At 39.0% G+C, this 14,269-nt stretch overlaps 1 protein-coding gene across 1 annotated transcript in view; it reads right to left on the reverse strand.

The window, feature by feature from the left end:
* Window positions 1–2,867: 2,867 nt before the first annotated feature.
* The window catches only part of TRMT2B (tRNA methyltransferase 2 homolog B), a 53,000-nt gene continuing 41,598 nt past the window's right edge, over window positions 2,868–14,269 (reverse strand). The window contains 1 exon segment of the mRNA XM_027535431.1: window positions 2,868–3,804. Coding sequence (XP_027391232.1) covers window positions 3,627–3,804 — 178 coding nt within the window. The 3' untranslated portion in view covers window positions 2,868–3,626.

The following is a 14,269-nucleotide window of genomic DNA, read 5'->3' on the forward strand; positions in this document are numbered from 1 at the left end:
AGAGCTAATCAGTGAATACAGCAAAGTCACGGGATACAAGGTTAATACACAGAAATCACTTGCATTGTTAGTATATAGGATATATACTAACAATGAAAAATCAGAAAGAGAAATTAAGGAATCAATCCCATTCACCATTGCAACAAAGAGAAATATCTAGGAATAAATCTACCTAGGGAGACAAAAGACTTGTATATGTAAAACTATAAGACACTGATCAAAGAAATAAAAAAAAATGACATAAACAGATGGAGAAACATTCCATGTTCCTGGGTAGGAAGAAACAATATTGTGAAAATGACTATACTACCAAATGCAATCTACAAATTCAATGTGAATTCTATCAAATTACCAATGTCATTTTTCACAGAACTAGAACAAAAAATTTCACAATTCATATGGAAACACAAAAGACCCCGGATAGCCAAAGCAGTCTTGAGAAAGAAGAACGGAGCTGGACTTCAGGTTATACCACAAGGCTACAGTCATCAAGACAGTATGGTACTGGCACAAAAACAGAAATACAGACCAATGGAACAAGATAGAGAACCCAGAGATAAACCCATGCACCTATGGGTACCTGATTTTTTACAAAGGAGGTAAGAATATACAATGTGGCAAAGACAGTCTCTTCAATAAGTGGTGCTGGAAAAACTGTACAGCCACGTGCAAAATAATGAAATTAGATCACTACCTAACACCATACACAAAGATAAACTCAAAATGGATTAAAGACCTAAATGTAAGACCAGAAACTATTAAACTCTTAGAAGAGAACATAGGCAGAACACTCGATGACAGAAATCAAAGCATGATCTTCTATGACCCGCCTCCTAGAGTAATGGGAATAAAAACAAAAATAAACAACTGGGACCTAATTAAACTTAAAAGCTTTTGCACAGCAAAGGAAACTACAAACAAGGTGAAAACACAACCCTTAGAATGGGAGAAAATAACAGCAAATGAAACAACTGACAAAGGATTCATTTCCAAAATATACAAGTAGCTCATACAACTCAATGCCAGAAAAGCAAACAACCCAATCAAAAAGTGGGAAAGGGACATGAAAAGACATTTCTTCTAAGAAGACATACAGATGGCTAACAAGCACATGAAAAGATGCTCAACATCACTCATTATTAGAGAAATGCAAATCAAAACTATAATGAGATACCACCTTACATTAGTCAGAATACTGCTACTGCTAAGTCACTTCAGTCGTGTCTGACTCTGTGCGACCCCATAGACGGCAGCCCACCAGGCTCCCCTGTCCCTGCGATTCTCCAGGCAAGAACACTGGAGTGGGTTGTCATTTCCTTCTCCAATGCATGACAGTGAAAAGTGAAAGTGAAGTCGCTCAGTCGTGTCCGACTCTTAGCGACCCCATGGACTGTAGCCCACCAGGCTCCTCCATCCATGGGATTTTCCAGGCAGGAGCACTGGAGTGGGGTGCCATTGCCTTCTCCATACATCAGTCAGAATGGCCACCGTCAAAAAGTCTACAAACAATAAATGCTGGAGAGGGTGTAGAGAAAAGGGAACACTCTTGCATTGCTTGTGGGAATGTAAATTGATACAGCCACTATGGAAGACAGTATGGAGACTCCTTAAAAAGCTAGAAATAAAACCACCGTATGACCCAGCAATCCCACTCTGAGGCATATACCCTAAGGAAACAAAAATTGAAAAAGACACATGTATCCCAATATTCACTACAGCACTATTAACAATAGCTAGAACATGGAAGCAACCTAGCAGATGAATGGATAAAGAAGCAGTGGTACACATATACAATGGAATACTGCTCAGCCGTAAAAAGGAATGCATTTGAACCAGTTCCAATGAGGTGGACGAACCTAGAGCCTATTATACAGTGAAGTAAGTCAGAAAGAGAAATATATATACTGTATGCTGCTGCTGCTGCTAAGCTGCTTCAGTCGTGTCCGACTCTGTATAACCCCATAGACGGCAGCCAACCAGGCTCCCCTGTCCCTGGGATTCTCCAGGCAAGAACACTGGAGTGGGTTGCCATTTCCTCCTCCAATGCATGAAAGTGAAAGTGAAAGTCAAGTCGCTCAGTCGTGTCTGACTCTTCGCAACCCCATGGACTGCAGCCTACCAGGCTCCTCCATCCATGGGATTTTCCAGGCAAGAGTACTGGAGTGGGGTGCCATTGCCTGACACATATATATGGAATCTAAAGCGATAGCACTGATGAATTTATTCTCAGGGCAGCAATGGAGAAACAGACATAGAGAACAGATCTATGGACATGGGGGGAGGAGAGGAGGAAGAAGGGGAGATGTATGGAGAAAGTAACATAGAAATTTACAATACCATATGTAAATAGCCAATGGGAATTTGCTGTATGACTCAGGGAACTCAAACAGGGGCTCTAACAGGCTGAAGGGTAGGATAGCGAGGGAGATGGGAGGGAGGTCTTGGAGGGAGGGAACATGGGTGTACCTATGGCTGATTCTTGTTGATGTATGACAGAAAACCACAAAATTCTGTAATAACCCTGTGTACGAGACTGCAAAAGAGACACCAATGTATAGATCAGTTTTATGGACTCTGTGGGAGAGGGAGAGGGTCGGGAGATTTGGGAGAATAGCATTGAAACATGTATAATATCATGTATGAAACGAGTCGCCAGTCCAGGTTCGATGCACGGTACTGGATGCTTGGGGCTGGTGCACTGGGACGACCCAGAGGGAGGTGGGGGGGGAGGAGGGAGGAGGGTTCAGGATGGGGAGCGCGGGTATACCTGTGGCGGATTCATTTCGATATTTGGCAAAACTAATACAATATTGTAAAGTTTAAAAATAAAATAAAATTTAAAAAATAAACATTAAAAAAAATTTTTTTTTTAAATTGTTGGGCACATATCCAAGATCAAGTCCAGAGTTGAAGAAATCATGACTAGAGAATGTCAGTTTCAATATCCAGTTTGTTATAGTATATACTGGATCATTAGGGGGTTCTGGAACTTTCTGCCTCCATACTACATAGCACAATTATAGGTATTCAGTTTCTTCTTTGAAGCTCTCCTTCCCCATAGGGTCTCTACTACAATCACTTCTCCTTCCATAGGTGAGAGGTAATTGGGGGTATTGCTCTTAAGGGTAAACACACTTTTAAAGGCTGTTCTAGCCTAAAAAACCCAAAGGAATGAAGCTCTACTGAGATCACACAGCCACTCTGCAATCACTTCATAGCTTACTCTGCTTTTTGAAAAAGCTAGACTTGTTTCTAATTCTAATCCACAGCTACCTCATGAATGCAGAACACATCTATCTGAGTCAATGTGAAATTATGACCACATACAGAGAAAAGCTCAATTGTCACCCCACCACAGGCAGAACCAGACGGAGGAGACAGGCTATAAACTGGGATCAAGCAAGCCATGACAGGCTGACAGCAAAAGGAAGGAATAGTCCAGATCCACATCCAAAGAATGGTCACAACCAGGCAAATTTGCATGAGAGCCAGTTAACCTGAAAACTAAGGTTATAAATCTGCCTCGGGAAGGAGGCCCACTTATTCTTCCTGCTCAAGATCCAAAGATTGGTTTCCTCAGTAATGTTTTCAGGGTCTGTGATGTCACAATATGCCAAACCTGGAAGTTACTGACACTTCAACCTTAACAAAGAGCCGACAGGCTTGTAAGAGGCTGCGTATCGAGTGAAGAGAAGCACCAGTTCGCAGTGAGGGGTGTGGGGGAATAGATCCACAGGCACAGCTTGTCTCAGGATGAAAGGCTTGCCAAGGAGCTTCTTAGTGGAGTCTGGAGGACAGCACAAGCTATAGAAAGCAATCCTAGTATCAGTTTAATAAACCAAGGAGAAACTACAGGAATCCAATTGCTTATAATTTAAGCCCTTGCTCTGTGTTCCCACAGCCCCATGTTTCTCTCTATAATAGCACTTATCATATTTAATGTAACTACCTGGGTTTGTTTTTTCTTAACCATCTTCCTCATGGGAGTGTATAATCTTTTTAAGGGTAGAAATGAGGCCAAAACTGCTTATTATTCATCTCTGTGTTCTTAGTGTGTAACACAAAGTAGGGGTTCAATGGTAAATGGAGCATCACACATTTTTGTATAATCTGCAAACACTATGTAATTAATATATATTACTGACTTACTCTATTGAAAATTTAGAACAAAAATTCACCTATAAGCTCACCATTCAGTGAAGAATAACTGCTGCTAAATTTTTAGGATATATCTTCCCAAGTATGTACATTTAAATTGGTGTCTTAAAGTGGAATCACACTCTACATATTATACATATTGCTTTACAACAATTTCTTCAAGTAATAATGTATCATGAGCATCTTTCCACTATATTATATGTAGTTACCTCTTATTTATTGGCTATATGGTATTTCATTAAATAAATGTAATGTAGCTTATTTATCTAATTCCTTGCCACTGGAAATATAAGTTGTTTCTAACCTTTTGCTATTTCAAAAAATCTCTTCATCAATACTCTGACAGTAAAATTTTTGCATACATTTTTAGTTATGTAGTAGAACTGTATGTTTTTAAGTAGAGTCTGTATGTTTTTAAGGCCCTAAGATATGTATGACCAAACAGTTGTTTAAAAATGTTTTATTAGACTTCCCTGGTGGTCCAGTGGTTAAGAATCTGCCTGTCAATGCAGGAGACATGGATTCGATCCCTGGTCTGGGAAAATTTCACAGGCTCTGAAGCAACTAAGCCCACGTGCCACAACTACTGAGCCTGCACAATGAAACTACAGAAGCCTGCACCCTAGAGCCTTGTGCTCTGCAACAAGAGAAGCCATCACAATGAGAAGCCCACACATCACAAATAGAGAGTAGCCCCTACTTGCTCCAGCTAGAGAAAGCCTGCACGGCAATGAAGACTCAGCACAGCCAAAATCAATCAATAAATAACAATTGCAAATGTTGTACTAATTTACACTCAAACCAACAAAGAAGAAGAGTTCTGGTTTCCCTGGCTAACACTCAGTAGTTTCAAGCACTGCCTATTAAAATAAGGAACAAGACAAGATATGCACTATCATTCCTACATGGGAACATCTTCTATCCAATATAATGAGGGGGAAAAAAGTATTTGAAGGAAAGAGACAAAACTGTTTTTATAAGGTAATCATGACCAGCTACCAAGAATATGCAAGAGAATCAACTGGAAAATGTATAAAGCAAATAAAAGAATAGGTAGCTTGACCCAAAATCTCCAATAACCAGTTAGCAAATATTCATGAAAAAGGTCCCTTTCATAATAGCATGAAAAACTTTACAGTGTCATATTAAACTTAAGAAAAAAGACCTATATTGGAAAAAAATTTCAAGAATCACATAAGCCTACAGTAATTTAAGAGACAGGTCACATATCTGAACAGAAAAAATACTGTAAAAATTTCAATTCTCCTTAAATGAATTAATTACTTCGGTGTACTTCCAATCACAAGCACAAGAATATTTTTGATAAGTTGATTCTAGAGCTCTGTTAGAAAATACATGAAAATGTTAACAGTATATATCCTTTAACCCAGACATTCCACATCAGGAATTTATCTCAAATATATATATATCATCACATACACTTATTCATCCAATATATACAGTCATTGCACAAATACACAAACATATATGTACAAGGACATTCACTAACATTATGATAACAATAAAGTAGAAACAACCTTAAAATTAATTAGCAACAGACAAGTTAAATGACATATTTATGGAAGTTTTTTTTTTCAATTGGAATACATTTTATTTTTATTTTTTTTTAATTTTATTTTATTTTTAAACTTTACAAAATTGTATTAGTTTTGCCAAATATCAAAATGAATCCACCACAGGTATACATGTGTTCCCCATCCTGAACCCTCCTCCCTCCTCCCTCCCCATACCATCCTTCTGGGTCATCCCAGTGCACTAGCCCCAAGCATCCAGTATCGTGCATCAAACCTGGACTGGCAACTTGTTTCTTACATGATATTTTACATGTTTCAATGCCATTCTCCCAAATCTTCCCACCCTCTCCCTCTCCCTCAGAGTCCATAAGACTGTTCTATACATCAGTGTCTCTTTTGCTGTCTCGTACACAGGGTTATTGTAACCATCTTTCTAAATTCCATATATATGCATTAGTATACTGTACTGGTGTTTTTCCTTCTGGCTTACTTCACTCTGTATAATAGGCTCCAGTTTCATCCACCTCATTAGAACTGATTCAAATGTATTATTTTTAATGGCTGAGTAATACTCCATTGTGTATATGTACCATAGCTTTCTTATCCATTCTTCTGCTGATGGACATCTAGGTTGTTTCCATGTCCTGGCTATTATAAACAGTGCTGCGATGAACATTGGGGTACATGTGTCTCTTTCAATTCTGGTTTCCTCAGTGTGCATGCCCAGCAGTGGGATTGCTGGATCATAAGGCAGTTCTATTTCCAGTTTTTTAAGGAATCTCCACACTGTTATCCATAGTGGCTGTACTAGTTTGCATTCCCACCAACAGTGTAAGAGGGTTCCCTTTTCTCCACACCCTCTCCAGCATTTATTATTTGTAGACTTTTGGATCACAGAGCTAGAACAAATAATTTCACAATTTGTATGGAAATACAAAAAACCTCAAATAGCCAAAGCGATCTTGAGAAAGAAAAATGGAACTGGAGGAATCAACCTACCTGACTTCAGGCTCTACTACAATGCCACAGTTATCAAGACAGTATGGTACTGGCACAAAGACAGAAATATAGATCAATAGAACAAAATAGAAAGCCCAGAGATAAATCCACGCACATATGGACACCTTATCTTTGACAAAGGAGGCAAGAATATACAATGGATTAAAGACAATCTCTTTAACAAGTGGTGCTGGGAAATCTGGTCAACCACTTGTAAAAGAATGAAACTAGAACACTTTCTAACACCATACACAAAAATAAACTCAAAATGGATTAAAGATCTAAATGTAAGACCAGAAACTATAAAACTCCTAGAGGAGAACATAGGCAAAACACTCTCTGACATACATCACAGCAGGATCCTCTATGACCCACCTCCCAGAATATTGGAAATAAAAGCAAAAATAAACAAATGGGACCTAATTAACCTTAAAAGCTTCTGCACATCAAAGGAAACTATTAGCAAGTTGAAAAGACAGCCTTCAGAATGGGAGAAAATAATAGCAAATGAAGCAACTGACAAACAACTAATCTCAAAAATATACAAGCAACTCCTATAGCTCAACTCCAGAAAAATAAATGACCCAATCAAAAAATGGGCCAAAGAACTAAATAGACATTTCTCCAAAGAAGACATACAGATGGCTAACAAACACATGAAAAGATGCTCAACATCACTCATTATCAGAGAAATGCAAATCAAAACCACTATGAGGTACCATTTCACGCCAGTCAGAATGGCTGCGATCCATATTTATGGAAGTTAAAACTATATAGCCTATACTAAAAAATCCAGTAGACCTATAAGTACTGATATAGATTCTACATCATTGTAGAACAATCTCCAAAGTCTTTTGTTAAGTGGCAAGCATGGTGCAGAACAGTGGTTTTTAAAACTTTTTTAATTGAAGTATAGCTAATTTACAATATTGTGGTAGTTTCAGGTGTACAGCAAAGTGATTCAGTTATACATATATATTATATACAATATATATAATATAGATATTCTTTATAATATATAATATATATATATATATTCTTTTTAAAATTCTTTTCCATTAAAGGCTATTACAAGATAATGAATATAGTTCCCTGTGCTATACAGCAGGTCATTGCTGTTTATCTATTTTATTTATGTGCATGCTGTGTGCTAAGTCACTTCAGTTGCATCTGACTCTCTGGGACCCCATGGACTGTAGCCTGCCAGGCTTCTCTGTCCATGGGATTCTCCAGGCAAGAATACTGGAGTGCATTGCCATTCCCTCCTCCAGGGGATCTTCTCAACCCAGGGATCGAACCCACGTCTCTTTCATTTCCTGCACTGGTAAGCAGGTTCCTTACCACTAGTTCCACTTGGGAAGACCCATTTTATATATAGTAGTGTATACATGTTAATTCCAAATTCCTAATTTATCTCCCCACTAACCACTGCTAACCCCTTTGGTAACCATAATTTTGTTTTCTATGTCTGTGAGTCTATTTCTGTTTTGCAAATAAGTTTGTTTACATCACCTTTTTAGATTACACATATAAGTGATTTCATTGGATCATAGAAAAAGCAAGAGAATTCCAGAAAAACATCTACTTCTGCTTCATTGATTTACGCCAAAGCTTTTGACTGTGTGAGTGTGAAAGTCGCTCAGTCCTGTCTGACTCTTTGCAACCCCGTGAACTAAACAGTCCATGGAATTCTTTAAGCCAGAATACTAGAGTGGGTAGCCTTTCCCTTCTCCAGCAGATCTTCCCAACCTAGGGATCAAACCCAGGTCTCCCACATTACAGGCAGATTCTATACCAGCTGAGCCACAGGGGAAGCCCCACAGTTTGACTGTGTAGATCACAACAAACTATGGAAAATTCTTCAAGAGATGAGAATACCAGACCACCTGACCTGCCTCCTGAGAAACCTGTAAGCAGGTCAAGAAGCAAGAGTTAGAACCGGACATGGAACAATGAACTGGTTCCAAATTGGGAAAGGAGTATGTCAAGGCTGTGTATTGTCACCCTGCTTATTTAACTTATATGCAGAGTACATCATGTGAAATGCTAGGCTGGATGAAGCACAAGCTGGAATCAAGATTGTTGGGAGAAATACCAATAACCTCAGATATGCAGATGACACCACCCTTAGGGCAGAAAGTAAAGAAGAACTAAACAGCCTCTTGATGAAAGTGAAAGAGGAGAGTGAAAAAGCTGGCTTAAAACTCAACATTCAAAAAACTAAGATCATGGCATCTGGTCCCATCATTTCATGGCAAATAGATGGAGAAACAATGGAAACAGTGACAGATTTTATTATCTTGGGCTCCAAAATCATTGCAGATGGTGACTGCAGCCATGAAATTAAAAGACACTTGCTCCTTAGAAGAAAAGCCATGACCAACCTAGACAGCATATTAAAAAGCAGAGACATTACCTTGCCAACAAAGGTCCATCTCTTCAAAGCTATGGTTTTTCCAGTAGTCATGCATGGATGTGAGAGTTGGACTACAAAGAAAGCTAAGCACTGAAGAATTGATGCTTTTGAACTGTGGTGTTGGAGAAGACTCTTGAGAGTCCCTTGGATTGCAAAGAGATCAAACCAGTCACTCCTAAATGAAATCAGTCCTGAATATTCATTGGAAGGACTGATGCTGAAGCTGAAATTCCAATACTTTGGCCACCTGATGCGAATAACTGACTCATTGGAAAAGACCCTGATGCTGGGAAAGATTGAAGGCAGGAGGAGAAGGGGACAACAGAGGATGAGATGGCTGGATGCCATCACCAACTCAATGGATATGAGTTTGAGCAAGCTCTGGGAGTTGGTGATGGACAGGAAAGCCTAGTGTGCTACAGTCCATAGGGTTGCAAAGAGTTGGACATGACTGAGCAATTGAACTGACTGAAGTAAGGGATATCATATGATATTTGTCCTTCCCTGTATGACTTATTTCACTTAATATGATAATCTCTAGGTCCTTTAGAACAGTGTTTATAGTCTGTTTCCACTTGTTTCAAAAAGAGATAAAGAAGGATGTGTACACATACACACACACACACACACACAGAATATCTCTGGTAGGCTACACAAGAAACTAGTAAGAGTAGTGACATCTGAAGCACTAGGAGCCAGGAATAAAAAAGACTCATTAACTACATGCACAAGCACTTTTTTATATTGTTTTAATTTTTCTACCACGTGCACATACCATCTTTTCAAAATAAAATTTTCTTGCCTTTTTGATACCATGTTGCTTGTTTTACTCAGTCTGACCATTAGCAGAATCCAAGGCTTACTCTAAATCATTGCATTTTTAATCTGCTGTTTTGCAAAATATTTTCATTTTATTCAAAAGTGAAACAACATGCAAAGATATATAATGAAGTTTCTCCCTACCTCTGACTCCCATCCCTGTAGTTTTCCTCCACAGTAGGTAACTACTATTAGCAGTTTCTTTTTTTTCCCCCCTCCAGCCATGTGGCATGACATTTGGAATCTTAGTCCTCTGACCAGGGATCAAAACTGTGCCTCTTGCTGTGGAAATGCAGACTCTTAACCACTAGAATGCAGGGAAGTCCTTTTCATTTTAATTTTTTTCAATTATCAGTTTCTTATAAAACTTACCAATTTCTCTATGCATATACAGCAAATACAAATAAATATTCTGTTCATCTTTTGCCCTTTTTTACAAAAATATTATGAATACCTTGCTATTTCCACTTAGTAACATACCTTATAACCAAAATCAGAAGCCACAAAAGAAAAAACAGACTGGACATCATCATAATTAAATAATATTGTGCTTCAAAGGATAATGTCAAGAAAGTGAACAGACAACCCACACAATAGTAGAGAATTTTTGCAAATCATGTATCTGATAAGGAACTTGTATCTATAATTTTAAAAGAATTATTAAAACTCAATAATAAAAAGATGACCCAACTGAAAAATGGGCAAAACATCTAAATAAACAGGTCTCCAAAGAATATATACAAATGGACAACAAACATGAAAAAATGCTCAACACCATTAACCACAGGGAAATGCATGGTTAACATCATTAACCATGGGGAAATGCAATCAAAACCACAAGAAATACCACTTCTCACCCACTGGGATGTATATAACAAAAAACACAGACAGTAGACTTGACAAGAATATAGAGAAAGTGAAACATTCACATACTGCTTCTGGGAATATAACATGGGCTAGCTGCTTTGGAAATAGTCTGGCAGTTCCACAAAAGGTTAAAATAGGTATATATGACCCAGCAATTCTACTACTAGGTATCTTCCCAAGAGAAATGAAAATATATGTTCTCACAAAAATTTGCACATGAATATTCATAGCAATACTACTCATAATAGCCAAATAAGGAAACAACCTAAGTGCCCATCAACTCACGAGTGAATAAATAAAATGTGGTATATCTATAGAATGGAATATTATTCAGCCATAAAAAGGAATGAAGTACTGCTACATGCTACAACACAGATGAACCCTACAAATATCATGCTAAGAGAAAGAAGTCAGATACAAAGGACCACATTTGCAAAGAACTTCACTTGTATGAATTGTGCAGGATAGGCAAATCCATAAAGACAAAGTAGATTAGTGGTTACCTAGGGCCAGGATTTGATTTAGGTCATACCTGAATGCTCTAGTGGTTTTCCCTACTTTCTTCAATTTAAGTCTGAATTTGGCAATAAGGAGTTCATGATCTGAGCCACAGTCAGCTCCTGGTCTTGTTTTGGTTGACTGTATAGAGCTTCTCCATCTTTGGCTGCAAAGAATATAATCAATCTGATTTCAATGTCGACCATCTGGTGATGTCCACGTGTAGAGTCTTCTCTTGTGTTGTTGGAAGAGGGTGTTTGCTATGACCAGTGCATTTTCTTGGCAAAACTATATTAGTCTTTGCCCTGCTTCATTCCGTATTCCAAGGCCAAATTTGCCTGTTACTCCAGGTGTTTCTTGACTTCCTACTTTTGCATTCCAGTCCCCTATAATGAAAAGGACATATTTTTTGGGTGTTAGTTCTAAAAGGTCTTGTAGGTCTTCATAGAACTGTTCAACTTCAGCTTCTTCAGTGTTACTGGTTGGGGCATAGACTTGGATTACTGTGATATTGAATGGTTTGCCTTGGAAACGAACAGAGATCATTCTGTCGTTTTTGAGATTGCATCCAAGTACTGCATTTCGGACTCTTCTGTTGACCATGATGGCTACTCCATTTCTTCTGAGGGATTCTGCCCACAGTAATAGATATAATGGTCATCTGAGTTAAATTCACCCATTCCAGTCCATTTTAGTTCGCTGATTCCTAGAATGTCGACGTTAACTCTTGCCATCTCCTGTTTGACCACTTCCAATTTGCCTTGATTCATGGACCTGACATTCCAGGTTCCTATGCAATATTGCTCTTTACAGCATCAGACCTTTGCTTCTATCACCAGTCACATCCACAGCTGGGTATTGTTTTTGTTTTGGCTCCATCCCTTCATTCTTTCTGGAGTTATTTCTCCACTGATCTCCAGCAGCATATTGGGTACATACTGACCTGGGGAGTTCCTCTTTCAGTATCCTATCATTTTACCTTTTAATACTGTTCATGGGGTTCTCAAGGCAAGAATACTTAAGTGGTTTGCCATTCCCTTCTCCAGTGGACCACATTCTGTCAGCCCTCTCCACCATGACCCGCCCGTCTTGGGTGGCCCCACGGGAATGACTTAGTTTCATTGAGTTAGACAAGGCTGTGGTCCTAGTGTGATTAGATTGACTAGTTTTCTGTGATTATGGTTTCAGTGTGTCTGCCCTCTGATGCCCTCTTGTGAAAGTGCTGCTCTCAATATGCCAGCAAATTTGGAAAACTCAGCAGTGGCCACAGGACTGGAAAAGGTCAGTTTTCATTCCAATCCCAAAGAAAGGCAATGCCAAAGAATGCTCAAACTACCACACAATTGCACTCATCTCACACACTAGTAAAGTAATGCTCAAAATTCTCCAAGCCAGGCTTTAGCAATACGTGAACTGTGAACTTCCAGATGTTCAAGCTGGTTTTAGAAAAGGCAGAGGAACCAGAGATCAAATTGCCAAAATCTGCTGGATCATGGAAAAAGCAAGAGAGTTCCAGAAAAACATCTATTTCTGCTTTATTGACTATGCTAAAGCCTTTGACTATGTGGATCACAATAAACTGTGGAAAATTCTGAAAGAGATGGGAATACCAGACCACCTGACCTGCCTCTTGAGAAACCTATATGCAGGTCAGGAAACAACAGTTAGAACTGGACATGGAACAACAAACTGGTTCCAAATAGGAAAAGGAGTACGTCAAGGCTATATATTGTCACCCTGCTTATTTAACTTATGTGCAGAGTACATCATGAGAAACGCTGGGCTGGAAGAAGCACAAGCTTGAATCAAGATTGCCGGGAAAAATATCAATAACCTCAGATATGCAGATGACACCACCCTGATGGCAGAAAGTGAAGAGGAACTAAAAAGCCTCTTGATGAAAGTGAAAGTGGAGAGTGAAAAAGTTGGCTTAAAGCTCAACATTCAGAAAACTAATATCATGGCATCTGGTCCCATCACTTAATGGCAAATAGATGGGGAAACAGTGGAAACAGTGTCAGACTTTATTTTGGGGGGCTCCAAAATCACTGCAGATGGTGATTGCAGCCATGAAATTAAAAGATGCTTACTCCTTGGAAGAAAAGTTACGATCAACCTAGATAGCATATTGAAAAGCAGAGACATTACTTTGCCAAAAAAGGTCAGTCTAGTCAAGGCTATGGTTTTCCCAGTCGTCATGTATGGATGTGAGAGTTGGACTGTGAAGAAAGCTGAGCGCCAAAGAATTGATGCTTTTGAAGTGTGGTGTTGGAGAAGGCTCTTGAGAGTCCCTTGGACTGCAAGGAGATCCAACCCGTCCATTCTGAAGGAGATCAGCCCTGGGATTTCTTTGGAGGGAATGATGTTAAAGCTGAAACTCCAGTACTTTGGCCACCTCATGTGAAAAGTTGACTCACTGGAAAAGACTCTGATGCTGGGAGGGATTGGGGGCAGGAGGAGAAGGGGACGACAGAGGATGCGATGGCTGGATGGCATCACCAACTCGATGGACATGAGTCTGAGTAAACTCCGGCAATTGGTGATGGACAGGGAGGCCTGGCGTGCTGTGATTCATGGGGTCGCAAAGAGTCGGACATGACTGAGCAACTGAACTGAACTTAACTGAGGGCCAGGAAGTTAGGAAAAAATGGTATTCGATTGTATGGGATGTAGCATATTTAATTTAACTTAGTTCCTCACTGATGGGGCTTTTAGGCTATTTCATCATTTGCTGTTAACAATATTGCAATCAATCAATCAATGTATGTCAGTATATTTGTAGGACAAAGCCTCAGGAATGGAATTACTGTGTCAAAGGGTATGTACACATTTATAATTTTAATCCATATTGCTAAATTTCCCTCCATAGAGATAGTGCTAATTTACACCTTGATTGGTAAATTTTTAGGATTTGTGTTTCCCCACAGTACTGCCAACAGTACATTATCAAATTTATGAAATTGCCAATCTAAGATAT

Source organism: Bos indicus x Bos taurus, chromosome X (assembly GCF_003369695.1).
Source record: "Bos indicus x Bos taurus breed Angus x Brahman F1 hybrid chromosome X, Bos_hybrid_MaternalHap_v2.0, whole genome shotgun sequence".
Lineage (NCBI taxonomy): Eukaryota > Metazoa > Chordata > Mammalia > Artiodactyla > Bovidae > Bos > Bos indicus x Bos taurus.